The sequence below is a fragment of the Drosophila suzukii genome (genome assembly GCF_043229965.1).
Source record: "Drosophila suzukii chromosome 2 unlocalized genomic scaffold, CBGP_Dsuzu_IsoJpt1.0 scf_2c, whole genome shotgun sequence".
In the NCBI taxonomy this organism is placed as follows: Eukaryota; Metazoa; Arthropoda; class Insecta; order Diptera; family Drosophilidae; genus Drosophila; species Drosophila suzukii.
Genome location: NW_027255896.1, coordinates 31,780,353 through 31,798,737, shown reverse-complemented (window position 1 = coordinate 31,798,737; position 18,385 = coordinate 31,780,353). Strand labels below are relative to the sequence as shown.

Sequence of the window (18,385 nt, the reverse complement as noted above, 5' to 3'; positions counted from 1 at the left end):
TAGCGGCCAGTTTAAAATTATGACTATGCATTCCCACTAACAAATCGTGACAGCCGTCTCCGGGCATTTATATGTGTAAGTGAATATGCTAACGCTGCATTTACTTCGCCCACTGCTCAAATCTAACAGCTAAGAATATTTTGCGATTGAATAAAATCTCTCTCTAACTAACTAAATCTCTCTGGCGGCAAATTATGCTTTGTTTATTACAGGGCGACCGTGACAGTACACGTAAAATCAGCCTGCAGTTGTAATAAATATATAAATTCGCAAAGCAAAACTGAAAATGTTTATTATTAATTGAAGTACATTTTTATTTAATGTTTCTTTTTATTTATTTATTGAATCTTCTTTTTAATGACACTAACAACAAGTGGATAAAATCTTAAAAACAAATATAAACTAACTAATAGTCATGTATACTGACAGTGTAAACTGGGTCTTGCAACGAGCTAAAAGTTTTTATAACACTGGTCGTTAAGCACGGTGAAATCAGACCGAGCACTCAAGTATCGGGAAAAGGCAGCTTGTTAACCTGAAGCTCTAATCTTTTTGTAGAGTCTAGACTTTACATTTTTAAGTCGTGCCAGCTCTTTGTTAAACCACGGAGGTTGGTTTGAAATTTTAGGATATAAACTTCGTTTAATATGTTATAAAATATATTAACCGCTTCATTTATATTAGTACTTAAGTACAGATTGGACCAATCCGGGCATGCTATGAGGCTATTAACGAGTGCAAAGTTCGCTCTACGAAAGCAGGGGATGCGTTTAGCTAACTTTTCAGATAGTTCATACACTTTTGTACCCGTGTCAATAGTCAGCTCTAGCGTTGGGTGATAAGGGTCTTCTGGTAAAGTAATTGCAGGGGTTCTAGCTATGCAGACACAATCTGGACTTTGTACTTTAAGCTCATTTTGGTTATCTAATTGTTGATTGTGAAAATAGGTTCTTGTGTGACTGGTTTCCTCTATGAATGACGTTGACATAATGTGTGAAATTTTAAATTCGTGTTTGGGAAATGAGCCTGTGAAGCCTGATAAAGCTGTGAGTCCTGTAAGGCTGGACGATGCTTGGTATCCTGTGAAGTAGGATAAGCTCTGGTTCCCAACTTGGGTGATCGATCCTGTGAAGATGGAAAAAGCTGTGTATCCTGTGAAGCTAGATGACGCTGTGTATTCTGATGAAGCTGGATAAGCCATGATTTTCGATCCTGTGAAGCTGGATTAAGCTGCGAATCGTATGAAGCTGGATGAGTTTGGACGAGGCTAGATGAAGCTGTTTATCCTGTGAAGCTGGTGTGGCGGGCGAAGTACTTGATATATTATTTACTTTATTATTATATGTATGATCAATGAACATTGTTTATATAAATCTACATACACATACATATTTAAATGTCTATATATATGTTTAAACTCAACATTTGGTTGACAACGAGTTTAAAATTATGACTATGCAGTCCCACGGTGCTGGCTGGTTCTCTCCCACTAACAAATCGAGCCAGCCGGCATTTATATGTGTAAGTGCATATGCTAACGCTGCATTTACTTCGCCCACTGCTCAATTCTAACAGCTAAGAATAATTTGCGATTGAACAAAATCTCTCTCTAACTAACTAAACTGGTGGTAAATTTTGACTTTGATTATTACATGGCGACCGTGACAGTACAAGTAAAATTAGCCTGCAGTTGTAATAAATATATAAATTCACAAAGCAAAACTGAAAATGTTTATTATTAATTGGAATACATTTTTATTTATTGTTTCTTTTTCTTTATTTATTGTATCTTCTTTTTAATGAGAATAACAATAAGTGGATAAAATCTTAAAAACAAATATAAACTAACTAATAGTCACGTATACTGACATTAGACTAAATCGCCCTGATAATAATTTCCGGGGTGGTAGATCGTTTCAAAGTAGACGGCTTCTGTTCGAGACCCGTTCGGGTGCAGTGTAAGTTTCTTATGGTAAGCCGTTTTTTGCTTTGATATTTCTTGATTAATCGGCGGTATGCGAAAATTCCTTTTGATGTTTTTGTTCCGAATATACCATGGTGCCCCAGGGATTGTGACCGTTGCTGCGTTCCCCAAAGCTGGGAGCCGTAAGTCCACTTGGGCTTAAGAGTGGAATTGAAGAGCAGAACCTTGAAGTCCAGACACAGGGATGATCTTCTCCTGATATAAAGCGATCTCCGAGTGAATTGTAGTAGTTCCAGAATTTCCCTTCCGTTATTGTAAAGTGCGGTGGGCATTGTTTCCTGATTATAATTATATAGATGTACCTTGCAAATAATTTGTTGTTGTTGTTCGATCCGGTTCCTCACTAAGATTTCGGTACCGCCGTGCACTTTACCATCCGGATGATCTGAGCAATTCGAAGTGTATCCTCTTACTTGGAAGTTGTATTTACTTGTAAGATGCGTTTCTGCCAGCAGCATTACGTCTGCGTGGTTTTTAATGAAAAATTGAGTTTTTTCAAGTTTTTTCCGTGAATTGCCGATGGCATTCCACATTAATATTCGAAGGCAAGACAACGATTGTTTTGATTGTTGGGATGCGGGCATCTTTATAAGAATGTTTTGATTTTGCATAAAGTTTTGCATTGTTGTTTTCACGAAGAACATAAAGTCTATCATACTTTGTTGTAAGGTTAACTACACTGCTTCGATAATGTTTGGTATTTGTCTTATTGCTTGCTGAAAGGATATTATATTCGGTTCGCAATCGAGCTTACGGGATGAACTTCGGATTTATTAGTCGTGTTTTCAGGGCTCCGGCGTATGTCATTCCCCATTTGTGTTAAGGGGGCCAAATGATGATCTGGCTGTTTTCCAAAAGAAAAAGGTCAGGTGTGGTTTGAGCTTGCACGTGTTCATTCTATCGGTTGTATTGTTTTTTTTAGTGCTCTGATCTCTGGCTCCGATTCGACCTAAACGAGTTGATACGGTTTTTATTTCTGTTGATTATATTTATAATATTTTTGGCGAAAAAGCCTTTTTCTTTCAAAGCCTGTTTCGTTTAATGCCTATACTATCTCAGTGGTGGGTACGTCAGGCCCAGGCCAGGGCGTATACAACGAGTCCGTCTCATAAAGGAGCAGGCCCGGATCATCGAGGGGCAATTACAAGAACGGCTCAAAGAGCTAAATACGTTACTCCATCGGGAGAAGAGCGGAAAAAGAAGTTAGTTTACCCCTGATTATGTTGTAGCACTTGCAACGCGTTTACGCGGTGTGCGCTAATTAAGATCATTATTCACATTCATACTAACCCACAACTTTTGGTGTAAAATAAATCCCAGTAAATCTATTGTAACTTGTCGTTTGCGATGATGTAGACTGAGAAATGTGCATTTTTTAATTAACCAGCCTCATCCACATATATACATATTATATAAGTCGTCTGCACATAATCCCATAATAATTGTACCCGTTACTCGTACAGTAAAGGGGTATACTAGATTCGTTGGAAGGGATGTAACAGGTAGAAGTAAGGGTTTCCGACACCATAAGGTATATACGAGCGCAGACCGATAAGTACTTAGCCTCACCGCCCGATGGCGTCACTATCGCAAGAAAAATTTACTATCGTGTAGTACATTCTCGTAGACGGCTACTGTCGAAGTTTCAGCCGAATCGGACTCGTAGTTTTGTTTTGACTTCGTGTAGAATCGGACGTGTCCGCGGATTTTAGAAAAATGGAGAAAGAGCAATATCGGTCTGTGATTCGATTCTTGTTTTTGGAAGGGAAATCGCGCAGCGAAATCAAAGAGCGCTTGGATGCTGTGTACGGTGACTCTTCTCCTTCGATGGCGACCGTCAAAAATCAATCAATTTTTGATGAGCCACTTTTCCAAAATCTTGCCACGCCCACTCTAACGTCCATAACGCTAAAATCTGTCTGCCGCCCACGTAACCAAATATAGAGATCGTGGAAAGGTAGCGCATTTCAATCTCGCTTTGCTGCTTGCATATCTCCATCTCCCTTTGGTCCCATTAGCTAAGTAACGGGTATCTGATAGTCGAGGTACTCGATTATAGCGTTCTTACTTGATTTTAATTATTATACCCGTTACTCGTAGAGTAAAAGGGTATACTAGATTCGTCGGAAAGTATGTAACAGGCAGAAGGAAGCGTTTCCGACCCCATAAAGTATATATATTCTTGATCAGGATCACTAGCCGAGTCGATCTAGCCATGTCCGTCTGTCCGTCTGACCGTCTGTCCGTCTCTCTGTCCGTCCGGATGAACGCTGAAATCTCGGAGACTATAAGAGCTAGGCTATTTAGATTTGGCGTGCAGATTCCTGAGCTTCTTACGCAGCGCAAGTTTGTTTCAACGAAGTGCCACGCCCACTCTAACGCCCACTAACCGCCCAAAACTGTGGCTCCTACATTTTTGATGCTAGAATAAAAATTTTAACTGAAATGTATTGTTCTCATCAATACCTATAGATTGACCCAAACCGCCCAAACCTGTGACGCCCACAATTGTCATGCTAAATAACAAATTTTAACTGAAATGTATTGGCCTCGTCAATACCTATCGATTGATCAAAAAAAAGTTTGCCACGCCCACTCTAACGCCCATATCGCTTAAATCTGTCTACCGCCGGTAGGTGGCGCATTTTAACCTCGCTTTGCTGCTTTCCCTTTCGTTCCTTTAGCTGAGTAACGGGTATCTGATAGTCGAGGTACTCGACTATAGCGTTCTTCCTTGTTTTTATTTATATTATATCGAAAAAAAAAAAAAATTAAAAATGGGTTGGTGGATCTCTGAAGAGGCCGAAATGAAGAAAGTACGGCCAACACACCCCTTTTGAACTCAATGCAATTGATGAATTATATTAGCAACAGTTCCTAGTGTGCAAGTCGTTTCCGTGATTGATAGCCAAGTAATAGGAAAAATTGTAACATTAATTGAATAACAGATGATTCCAAAGACATGGGGATTCCAAGATGGGGACTATATTTTGCAATGCCGTCATGTACTGAGATTCTGTTCCAACAAAAATATTTAGGAAAAGTCCAATAACACCAGTTAATAAAAAAAAATTTATGAAATACGCCTTCAAGGAAACCTTTGTTTTTCGGTAAGGTACATCTTTCTGATTAAGAAAAGGCACTTAAAATTATTTCTATGGTACCAACTTTTTTTAAAGTGTTAAAAACGTTTTTCGCACTTTTTTATTTTCTAACTTGAGTTCTGATAAACTGAATTCGGTCATCAAAGACTCATTATACCCGTTACTCGTAGAGTAAAAGGGTATACTAGATTCGTCGGAAAGTATGTAACAGGCAGAAGGAAGCGTTTCCGACCCCACAAAGTATATATATTCTTGATCAGGATCACTAGCCGAGTCGATGTAGCCATGTCCGTCTGTCCGGATGAACGCTGAGATTTCTGAGCTTTTTACGCAGCGCAAGCTTGTTTCAGCAGAGTGCCTCGCCCACTCTAACGCCCACAAACCGCCCAAAACTGAGGCTCCTACAGATTTGATGCTAGAATGAAAATCTTAACTGAAATGTATTGTTCTTATCAATACCAATCGATTGACTTAAAAAAAGTTTGCCACGCCTACTGTGACGCCCACAATTTTTATCCAAGATAAAAAATTTTAACTGAAATGTATTGGTCTCGTCAATACCTATCGATTGATCAAAAAAAAAATTTGCCACGCCCAAACGCTTAAATCTGTATACCGCCGGTAGGTGGCGCATTTTAATCTCGCTTTGCTGCTTACATATCTCTATTTAGCTGAGTAACGGGTATCTGATAGTCGAGGTACTCGACTATAGCGTTCTTCCTTGTTTTTAATTTTTAATCACGACAATCCGTTGGTAAATCGATTTTTAACAGACTTTTTAACGTATATATCCAAGTTCAGTAACCGGGAGCAGCGGCCGTTAAACATTATTTTAAATTTTGAGTGTTGGGGAACGTAAAAATTTGGTGTAAGTTGTTATGCATAACGTCAGTTAACTTTATATTTCCTTGCTAAAAATATATGAAAATGATTTTCACGTAACTGCAGTCGCATACTTTTTAGCTTGCCCAGCACTAATAGCAAGGAATATGACGATATACATAACAACTTGCACAAAATGGTTACGTTTCCCAACACTGAAAATTTAAAATAATGTTTAACGGCCGCTGCTCCCGAATACTGAACTTGGGTATATACTCGTACGTTTAAAAATCTGTAAAATATCGACTTACCAACGGATTAATGGCGCATATTCTCCGTTAAGGTTAAGCCTTCAAGAAAACAACATAAAACTAATTTCGGTTTTTAGACGTGTATTTTTATAGAAGCCATTTATGCCAGAGTTCTTGCATATTTTCCAACTTTTTCAACTTTGACGAAGTGTAGCTTCGAAACTAATGAATGGAACTCAATGATGAGTATATGAAAGTTAAAGGGCATTCTATTGCCTGTAAAAAAGGCTTTGATTCGATTATTCGGTTTATCAGAACTCGAGTTAGAAAATAAAAAAGTTCAAACAACGTTTTTTACACTTTAAAAAAATGTTAAGTGCCCTTTTCTTAATCAGGGAGATGTACCTTACCGGAAAACAAAGATTTCCTTGAAGGCGTTTTTCACCAATTTTTTTTTGTAAACTGGGGTAATATAAGCGACATAATTGAAAATGTCGCCAGACATCGGTTTTTTTGTATTCTTAGCTATACCGCGGAGCCTGTTGGTGATGAAACAGAAGTTTGTATATAGAAGTATTGCCACGCCCTCTTTAACGCCCACAAGCCGCCCAAACCTGTGACGCCCACAATTTTTATGCTAGATACAAAATTTTAGCTGAAACGTATTGGTCTCGTCAATACCTATCGATTGATGAAAATTTGCCACGCCCACTTTAACGCCCATTACGCTAAAATCTCTACCGCCGGTAGGTGGCGCATTTTAATCTCGCTTTGCTGCTTGCGTATCTCCATTTCCCTTTGGTCCGTTTAGCTGAGTAACGGGTATCTGATAGTCGAGGTACTCGACTATAGCGTTCTTCCTTGTTTGAGTTATAAAGTTTAGTGTTAACGTTCAAATGCTAAAGAGGCCATGCCTTCTTATCCAAACAAATCCCAGTAAATGTCAAATATATTTGTTTCTTTCAAAGCCTCAAAAGAATTCTTTAATGTATGACCCAAACAATGCAGTGCCTAGTCCAATATTATTTCGCCTATTGATTAACATTTTGTAGATAGTTATTGATCAAACTTCGCTTTGTGGGTTATCCAGCCATAAGAAACTTCAATGATATTTTTTATTTATAAAAGTGTCATTTTTAAAATTGCACATGTTGTTTTTGTGTTGCATTCACCAAAAGGATACAAACTAAAATGCTCTTAAGATGGACTCAATCTAATCTGCACTTGTACAAAGCTACTTAAATCGATAACTTGTTACTTTGCTCATTTCGTTTCTTAGATTCAATCTTAGTTTGTCCCTCTAAACAGAGTCATTTAAAATATGTATATTTAATCATTCCTCATTAGTTTGTTGAACTGCAGAAAGAAGTTCCCAAACCAAAAATTACGCTTTCATTTTATAATGAATTAGAAAACTACGAGTTTCGATTGGCTTTTGGATCAGATTAGCTCCAGACATCGGCCGAGTAGCGCTTCTGAGCCTCCATCTTCTTGATATACTGCACGGCGTCAACCTCGCTCATGTTTCCTTTAGTGGACAGAATCTTCATTAAAATGTTTCTTACGTCCACCGCCATGTTCTTCGCATCACTGTATAGGAAGATAAAATAATAATGTACTTTATGGATCCATCTCTGCCTTAAAATAACCTACCCGCATATGTAGAAGTGCCCTTTGCTCTCGCCAATTACGTTCCATATTAAATCTGCATCCTGTTCAAGCAGGTGCTGTACATAAACCTTCTTTGACTGGTCACGTGAAAAGGCGGCCCTCAAGTTAAGTGTACCCTTCTTAACCCACTCCTCCAACTCGGCTTCGTAGATGTAGTCCTCGCTGCGCTTACGACAGCCAAAGTAAAGGATCGACTCGCCCACGCTCTTGCCCTCATCGCGCAGGTGCTGTCGTTCCTGAATGAAACCGCGAAAGGGGGCCAAACCCGTTCCCGGTCCCACCATTATGATAGGCGTCTCAGGCTTCGTAGGTAGACGGAACTGCGACTTGCGAATAAATATTGGCACCTTTACTTTCTCGCCGCTCTGGGGTTGCTTATTCCTCAAATAAGTAGTGGCCACTCCCATATTGGTACGTCCTGTTGGAGTCTTATATTCTACTAGGACGGCTGTAACATGCACATCTGTGGGATGTACTTTAGCAGATGAGGAGATGGAATAGTAACGGGGCTGTAACCGGGGAAGCAGTTCGCAGACGTGGTCTATGGGAGGGCGGCAGGACTTGACATCTTCCAGAATGTGGATAACGTTGCGGCACGCGTCTTGGATCCAGCTTTGATACCTTTCTTTCCCTGCGGAATGTAAGTTTGTTTTACAGAAATAATAATATACAAGATAGGAAGCTAACTTCGGCAAGCCGAAGTTTCTCTATCCCTGCAGAACGCTATATAACGGTCCTTGTATTATTATTTTTACATTAATTATTAGACAGTTCCTATGGCAGCTATATGATAAAATCGTCAGATTTTTTAAAAATGGTATTCGAAGTTCTGAAGTATTAAAAGAATGATACTTCCAAGAGTTTAAGTTAATATGTCAAAAATACTTATTTTATATTATAATTTTTTTAAAATATTTTTTGGATCTTTCTTATGGGAGCTATAGGACATAGTTGTCCAATCCGAATTAAGACTTTTGTTGAGCGACTAGTTTGCGTAGAAACAGACAGACGGACGGGCAGACGGACAAGGCTAGATCGACTCGTCCAGTGTTGCTGATCAAGAATATATATGCTTTATGGGGTCGGAAACGTCCCCTTCACTGCGGTGCAAACATCTGACTGAAATCATTATAACCTCTGCAAGGGAATAACAAGAGGGAACGCTATAATCAATGCCATCGACTTAGGTAAGTTAGACTTGGGTGTGAGTTTTAAAAATGTTTCTATTATATTTACAATAAAACTCAGGCAATAATCATTAGTGAGGAGTAGAAACAAATATAATCCATCTATAACGATTACTTGTAAGTGTGAATTTATAGAACTGAAAATAGTACTCTAAAAGCCATTGCAGCCATTGTATTATGAGTGTGAATATTTTTGTTCTTGTTGGTTTGTCCATGTAGTTTTAAATTTATATAAAAAAATAATTTATTTTAACGCTAAGTCCTTTTTTTGTATTTAAATTTAAAAATGGAATTTTTTTTCAGGAATTTTGATCATATAACATTTGCGAAATATGCGAGAAATTTGTAGTCGTTTCCCAAACCAAGTTAAAGATGAATATCATCCTCTCTTAGCTCAAACTTGATAAATGCCAAAAAGTGCAATACCACAACAGCAGACTCATCAGGCCAAACTACCGTGGCGGTATTATCACAAGACAAGAAACCAATAACCCTAATGTCAAAAAGCCATAGTATGGGCTTTATTTATATAAAATAGTTGGCTTAGTTATGCAAACGGACAATCAATCTTTATCAATCATAATTTCGAATAAAAATTCAAATGTAGAAATAAAAATATGGTATTCATTCATAGAAAGTTTTAAACAAAAAAAATATATAAGCCCTGGACAAGAAATGTTTTAGCCGATGCATTATATCGAACAAAGATAACTAATATAACAAACAGTACTTTGGAAAAAACACAACAGTCAAACCTAGATCAAGGCACACAGCATTCCGCTTAAAGTAGTTTTGAAAATGCAAAACAGTGAGTTTAAACAACTGTTATTAACAAGCGGAAGGTGTACAATACATCAGTCACTGTAAGTTTTTTTTCAGGAAAATACATATAATCGAATACGACAGAACAGAACATTAAGTAGCTATATTAAGAGACTATCTTCCACCTTACGCAACGGTAGGAATTTTTGTACTGTTTGTGTCCAACCGAAGTAGACACTGCTTAGTCACGCCGTGGGACAAGGGGACGCTTTGATGGCAGAACGATGATCGCGACACGTCGATGGTTACTGCGATGGCGGACCACAGGCGATGCGGGAAGCGCTGAGGTTGAGCTAACGGAGGTTAGTTGCGTTGAGAACTGATTTATTCTTGAATATATACCTGTTTACATACCACTTGGATAACACGGAAGTTTAGTGTAAGCAATAGTGAAATGAGTTGTATTGTAGAGTAGGTCAGTGAATTTCGATTATGCTAACAGTTTGCGCTGGGGCTCGGCTGACACTGCAGAACGAGCTGACCGACAGATACGGCATTGCCGTGGAGACTGAAATTGTCCCCTATTAGAAAGTATTCATATGGCATGTTTATGGTATGTAGAATTCCTGCAACAACGCTTAGATGTGTCTTGGTTAAATTTAAAAATGTCATCAAAACTTCAGAAATCCTGTAGTGGAGATAATCAGAATTTTTCTCGTTAATTATCTTGCAGTTTGTTTTTCAGCAAACTGCAAAGAACCATTACTTGTGGTTGATCTTCGTTCTGATGAATCAGTTTCTGTTTGTGCCTAACCGAAGTAGACACTTCTGGGTTACACCGCGGGACAAGGGGTAACGAGCACTTATCGCTGGCACGGGGACGCTTTGCTGGCAGGACGATCGCGTCGCGGCAATGGCGATGCCGGACCTCAGGCGATGCGGAATTGCGCTGAGGTTGAGCTAAAGTTGGTTAGCTGCTAGTGGAGATAGTGAACTACGAGCCCTATTCCCAAAGGTAGAAAGCTGAACCGCGGGGTATGAGATGCGTTGATAACTGATTTATTCATCATTTGATAAATGCGTATATACTACTTGGAAGTACTACACGGGTGCTGGTCATGTTGAGCACCCTTGGGTACGAACATTCTCCCCCCATTGAGGGGTACCTTCAATTAAGGCGTGATGTCGGTCAGCCCTTGGCCGAATTGTATAGAAAGCACCTAACAAATCATTGAGTTTCATGTCCCGTGGGGACTGAAATTGTGCCCTCGTAGAACTTGATCATTTGGCACGTCTATGGTATGTGGACCTTCTGCAACAAAACTTAGATATTTCTTGGTTAAATTAAGAAATGTTGAACAAAAATCAGGCTTCTTGTAGGTTTTAAGTTTGTGAGAAGTCGGTTCTGTATTAATTGGTTTTTCTCTTGTAGTATAAAGTTCAGTCAGCTGCAATGAACTATTATCTTCAGGCTCCTTTATTTTGTTATCCATCAATGCTAAGTTCGTTAACTTAATCTTTTCTTCATCGAGTGAAATCTCATTCTGCCGTTTGCTATCTTCTATATGAAATTGATTTTTATTCAATAGATTTATATCTTTCGTTGGCTCATCAGCAGCGTTCGGTCCTGCAAGATCATCTGCGACTTCTACCAAAATAGGGTTGATTTCCGTATCAGATGAAATTTCTTTATTAAGAAACTCTGTGACTATATAACCAAGCCTTGTCCCTTGTGCCAAAGGTTTATTAGGTCTTATTTCAAGAAGTTCACCGGGTATTACACGAGAATATACCTCAACCCCTAACCGAACATATCCTCTGGGATTGTCGTAGACTGTGGTGGTTCCTATGCCGCACACTGGATTGCTTGATGGTCCTTTATTTAACATTAAATGATGCCGTTGATGGGAGACTCGACAAGTGGCCAGTAATCCACAGCTTTCAACATTATGAGCTGTAGACAAGCAATTTGTTCATTTGGGATCCATTTCCTGAAACCGGCTTCACGCCGATGACCGTTTTTTTCGTTGTGCACTAATTGATTTCGGACTGTTGTAGGTTTTGCGTCTATCGTCTCAAGCATGCAACGTCAGTACACCCCCTTCGATTTCCGTTGCTGAGTCAGCTGAATTTTCCAGTAGGGTCTGTTGGTCTACCTTTCTTCTAATAAAAAACAAAAGATTGGATCCCATGATTTTGTGTTGATATCGAGGTTGTTGAGGGTGCTTAAGCACCCTCGTCCGTACTGCAATTTGTAGCTGTTTTGGAGACACGATAACCGAGGATTTCTCCTATTGCGGCAAACACTAATCACTTGCCATTTTGGTACCTCGTTTTTAGTCGTTGCCAGGTGTCGTCGTATCAGCCTTGTGAGAAGTCTATCAAAATGTTCCTTGCAGAATACGCAGCTTCTGACTGGCTGAGAATGGTTATATACGCAGCTTCTGACTGGCTGAGAATGGTTTATTATTTACTAATTACACAAATTAGTTCAAACCGGGGCCAATCTATATAATCGCCATCAAATTGAGGAGTACTGATTGGAGAAATAGATTGAGGCTCATTGGAAGAAGCAAGAATATATTATATTCTTCCGATGAGGTCTGAAATCGACTTACTTCTTACTTCGGGAGCGTCCTCTCATCATGGGCCTGTCTCAATAGTTCCCATTGGACTTTCAGGTGTCGTTGTGATGCTGGGGTAATAGTTGGCGCATTTGAAGCCAGAATTAGAGATGATTCTAATTCATTGCATCGTCTACGTAATTGTCGAATAACCATGTCGATCGATTATGCCGTCTCTTGACTTGCTTGACTAACGGGTTCTTTGAGTTGTTATGGATTCGACGAGGAACCTTTAAAGGGCCGCTTGCTGACGCTAAGTTGTCTTGTCTTACTGATATTTTTCTACCAGCTGTTAGTCTTGAGGCATACTCATCTCCATTGGGTAATGCAGCTGACTGGACTTCTTCATCTATATCACAAAATTGCTTCCAGAGATCGTTCAACTGGCTTATCTTACCGAATTAATAGACGTCTCGGTGGCGTCGATCGCCAGAATCCTTGCCATAATTCTTTATGATTTGTACTTTTAGCTCTAATTGTCGATTGTTTAAATTGATTCTTGTGTGACTGGTTTCCTCTATGAATGACGTTGACATAATGTGTGAAATTTTAAATTCGTGTTTGGGAAATGAGCCTGTGAAGCCTGATAAAGACGATGCTTGGTATCCTGTGAAGTAGGATAAGCTCTGGTTCCCAACTTGGGTGATCGATCCTGTGAAGATTGAAAAAGCTGTGTATCTTGTGAAGCTAGATGACGCTGTGTGTTCTGATGAAGCTGGATAAGCCATGATTCCCAACTTGGGTTTTCGATCCTGTGAAGCTGGATTGAGCTGCGAATCGTATGAAGCTGGATGAGCTATGATTCCCATCTAGTGCGAGGCTAGATGAAGCTGTTTATCCTGTGAAGCTGGTGTGGCGGGCGAAGTACTTGATATATTATTTACTTTATTTTTATATGTATGATCAATGAACATTGTTTATACATATATATATACATACACGTACATATTTAAATGTCTACATATATGTTTAAACTCAACATTTGGTTGACAACGGCCTGCATAGCGGCCAGTTTAAAATTATGACTATGAATTCCCACTAACAAATCGTGACAGCCGTCTCCGGGCATTTATATGTGTAAGTGAATATGCTAACGCTGCATTTACTTCGCCCACTGCTCAAATCTAACAGCTAAGAATATTTTGCGATTGAATAAAATCTCTCTCTAACTAACCAAATCTCTCTGGCGGCAAATTATGCTTTGTTTATTACAGGGCGACCGTGAAAGTACACGTAAAATCAGCCTGCAGTTGTAATAAATATATAAATTCGCAAAGCAAAACTGAAAATGTTTATTATTAATTGAAGTACATTTTTATTTAATGTTTCTTTTTATTTATTTATTGAATCTTCTTTTTAATGACACTAACAACAAGTGGATAAAATCTTAAAAACAAATATAAACTAACTAATAGTCATGTATACTGACAGTGTAAACTGGGTCTTGCAACGAGCTAAAAGTTTTTATAACACTGGTCGTTAAGCACGGTGAAATCAGACCGAGCACTCAAGTATCGGGAAAAGGCAGCTTGTTAACCTGAAGCTCTAATCTTTTTGTAGAGTCTAGACTTTACATTTTTAAGTCGTGCCAGCTCTTTGTTAAACCACGGAGGTTGGTTTGAAATTTTAGGATATAAACTTCGTTTAATATGTTATAAAATATATTAACCGCTTCATTTATATTAGTACTTAAGTACAGATTGGACCAATCCGGGCATGCTATGAGGCTATTAACGAGTGCAAAGTTCGCTCTACGAAAGCAGGGGATGCGTTTAGCTAACTTTTCAGATAGTTCATACACTTTTGTACCCGTGTCAATAGTCAGCTCTAGCGTTGGGTGATAAGGGTCTTCTGGTAAAGTAATTGCAGGGGTTCTAGCTATGCAGACACAATCTGGACTTTGTACTTTAAGCTCATTTTGGTTATCTAATTGTTGATTGTGAAAATAGGTTCTTGTGTGACTGGTTTCCTCTATGAATGACGTTGACATAATGTGTGAAATTTTAAATTCGTGTTTGGGAAATGAGCCTGTGAAGCCTGATAAAGCTGTGAGTCCTGTAAGGCTGGACGATGCTTGGTATCCTGTGAAGTAGGATAAGCTCTGGTTCCCAACTTGGGTGATCGATCCTGTGAAGATGGAAAAAGCTGTGTATCCTGTGAAGCTAGATGACGCTGTGTATTCTGATGAAGCTGGATAAGCCATGATTTTCGATCCTGTGAAGCTGGATTAAGCTGCGAATCGTATGAAGCTGGATGAGTTTGGACGAGGCTAGATGAAGCTGTTTATCCTGTGAAGCTGGTGTGGCGGGCGAAGTACTTGATATATTATTTACTTTATTATTATATGTATGATCAATGAACATTGTTTATATAAATCTACATACACATACATATTTAAATGTCTATATATATGTTTAAACTCAACATTTGGTTGACAACGAGTTTAAAATTATGACTATGCAGTCCCACGGTGCTGGCTGGTTCTTTCCCACTAACACATCGAGCCAGCCGGCATTTATATGTGTAAGTGAATATGCTAACGCTGCATTTACTTCGCCCACTGCTCAATTCTAACAGCTAAGAATAATTTGCGATTGAACAAAATCTCTCTCTAACTAACTAAACTGGTGGCAAATATTGACTTTGTTTATTACATGGCGACCGTGACAGTACACGTAAAATTAGCCTGCAGTTGTAATAAATATATAAATTCACAAAGCAAAACTGAAAATGTTTATTATTAATTGGAATACATTTTTATTTATTGTTTCTTTTTCTTTATTTATTGTATCTTCTTTTTAATGAGAATAACAATAAGTGGATAAAATCTTAAAAACAAATATAAACTAACTAATAGTCACGTATACTGACATTAGACTAAATCGCCCTGATAATAATTTCCGGGGTGGTAGATCGTTTCAAAGTAGACGGCTTCTGTTCGAGACCCGTTCGGGTGCAGTGTAAGTTTCTTATGGTAAGCCGTTTTTTGCTTTGATATTTCTTGATTAATCGGCGGTATGCGAAAATTCCTTTTGATGTTTTTGTTCCGAATATACCATGGTGCCCCAGGGATTGTGACCGTTGCTGCGTTCCCCAAAGCTGGGAGCCGTAAGTCCACTTGGGCTTAAGAGTGGAATTGAAGAGCAGAACCTTGAAGTCCAGACACAGGGGTGATCGAGAAATTATAATTCAGTGTAATATGCTTCGCATTGCAGTCTTCTCCTGATATAAAGCGATCTCCGAGTGAATTGTAGAAGTTCCAGAATTTCCCTTCCGTTATTGTAAAGTGCGGTGGGCATTGTTTCCTGATTATAATTATATAGATGTACCTCGCAAATAATTTGTTGTTGTTGTTCGATCCGGTTCCTCACTAAGATTTCGGTACCACCGTGCACTTTACCATCCGGATGATCTAAGCAATTCGAAGTGTATCCTCTTACTTGGAAGTTGTATTTACTTGTAAGATGCGTTTCTGCCAACAGCATTACGTCTGCGTGGTTTTTAATGAAAAATTAAGTTTTTTCAAGTTTTTTCCGTGAATTGCCGTTGGCATTCCACATTAATATTCGAAGGCAAGACAACGATTGTTTTGATTGTTGGGATGCGGGCATCTTTATAAGAATGTTTTGATTTTGCATAAAGTTTTGCATTGTTGTTTTCACGAAGAACATAAAGTCTATCATACTTTGTTGTAAGGTTAACTACACTGCTTCGATAATGTTTGGTATTTGTCTTATTGCTTGCTGAAAGGATATTATATTCGGTTCGCAATCGAGCTTACGGGATGAACTTCGGATTTATTAGTCGTGTTTTCAGGGCTCCGGCGTATGTCATTCCACATTTGTGTTAAGGGGGCCAAATGATGATCTGGCTGTTTTCCAAAAAGGAAAAAGGTCAGGTGTGGTTTGAGCTTGCACGTGTTCATTCTATCGGTTGTATTGTTTTTTTTAGTGCTCTGATCTCTGGCTCCGATTCGACCTAAACGAGTTGATACGGTTTTTATTTCTGTTGATTATATTTATAATATTTTTGGCGAAAAAGCCTTTTTCTTTCAAAGCCTGTTTCGTTTAATGCCTATACTATCTCAGTGGTGGGTACGTCAGGCCCAGGCCAGGGCGTATACAACGAGTCCGTCTCATAAAGGAGCAGGCCCGGATCATCGAGGGGCAATTACAAGAACGGCTCAAAGAGCTAAATACGTTACTCCATCGGGAGAAGAGCGGAAAAAGAAGTTAGTTTACCCCTGATTATGTTGTAGCACTTGCAACGCGTTTACGCGGTGTGCGCTAATTAAGATCATTATTCACATTCATACTAACCCACAACTTTTGGTGTAAAATAAATCCCAGTAAATCTATTGTAACTTGTCGTTTGCGATGATGTAGACTGAGAAATGTGCATTTTTTAATTAACCAGCCTCATCCACATATATACATATTATATAAGTCGTCTGCACATAATCCCATAATAATTGTACCCGTTACTCGTACAGTAAAGGGGTATACTAGATTCGTTGGAAGGGATGTAACAGGTAGAAGTAAGGGTTTCCGACACCATAAGGTATATACGAGCGCAGACCGATAAGTACTTAGCCTCACCGCCCGATGGCGTCACTATCGCAAGAGAAATTTACTATCGTGTAGTACATTCTCGTAGACGGCTACTGTCGAAGTTTCAGCCGAATCGGACTCGTAGTTTTGTTTTGACTTCGTGTAGAATCGGACGTGTCCGCGGATTTTAGAAAAATGGAGAAAGAGCAATATCGGTCTGTGATTCGATTCTTGTTTTTGGAAGGGAAATCGCGCAGCGAAATCAAAGAGCGCTTGGATGCTGTGTACGGTGACTCTTCTCCTTCGATGGCGACCGTCAAAAATTGGTTTAACGAGTTTCAACGTGGTCGCACGTCGGTTTTTGATGAGCCACTTTTCCAAAATCTTGCCACGCCCACTCTAACGTCCATAACGCTAAAATATAGAGATCGTGGAAAGGTAGCGCATTTCAATCTCGCTTTGCTGCTTGCATATCTCCATCTCCCTTTGGTCCCATTAGCTAAGTAACGGGTATCTGATAGTCGAGGTACTCGATTATAGCGTTCTTACTTGATTTTAATTATTATACCCGTTACTCGTAGAGTAAAAGGGTATACTAGATTCGTCGGAAAGTATGTAACAGGCAGAAGGAAGCGTTTCCGACCCCATAAAGTATATACATTCTTGATCAGGATCACTAGCCGAGTCGATCTAGCCATGTCCGTCTGTCCGTCTGACCGTCTGTCCGTCTCTCTGTCCGTCCGGATGAACGCTGAAATCTCGGAGACTATAAGAGCTAGGCTATTTAGATTTGGCGTGCAGATTCCTGAGCTTCTTACGCAGCGCAAGTTTGTTTCAACGAAGTGCCACGCCCACTCTAACGCCCACTAACCGCCCAAAACTGTGGCTCCTACATTTTTGATGCTAGAATAAAAATTTTAACTGAAATGTAATGTTCTCATCAATACCTATAGATTGACCCAAAAAAAGTTTGCCACGCCCTCTTTAACGCCCACAAACCGCCCAAACCTGTGACGCCCACAATTGTCATGCTAGATAACAAATTTTAACTGGAATGGATTGGCCTCGCCAATACCTATCGATTGATCAAAAAAAAGTTTGCCACGCCCACTCTAACGCCCATATCGCTTAAATCTGTCTACCGCCGGTAGGTGGCGCATTTTAACCTCGCTTTGCTGCTTTCCCTTTCGTTCCTTTAGCTGAGTAACGGGTATCTGATAGTCGAGGTACTCGACTATAGCGTTCTTCCTTGTTTTTATTTATATTATATCGAAAAAAAAAAAAAAATTAAAAATGGGTTGGTGGATCTCTGAAGAGGCCGAAATGAAGAAAGTACGGCCAACACACCCCTTTTGAACTCAATGCAATTGATGAATTATATTAGCAACAGTTCCTAGTGTGCAAGTCGTTTCCGTGATTGATAGCCAAGT

At 39.3% G+C, this 18,385-nt stretch overlaps 1 protein-coding gene across 1 annotated transcript in view; it reads right to left on the bottom strand.

Moving 5' to 3' along the window:
• Positions 1–7,235: 7,235 nt before the first annotated feature.
• Cpr (Cytochrome P450 reductase) overlaps positions 7,236–18,385 on the bottom strand; it is a 71,551-nt gene continuing 60,401 nt past the window's right edge. Inside the window, exons 5-6 of the mRNA XM_070998293.1 lie at positions 7,815–8,463; positions 7,236–7,751 (exon numbers count right to left, since the gene is read on the bottom strand). Of these exons, the coding sequence (XP_070854394.1) occupies positions 7,607–7,751; positions 7,815–8,463 (794 nt within the window). The 3' untranslated portion in view covers positions 7,236–7,606. The remainder of the gene's footprint in view (positions 7,752–7,814; positions 8,464–18,385) is intronic.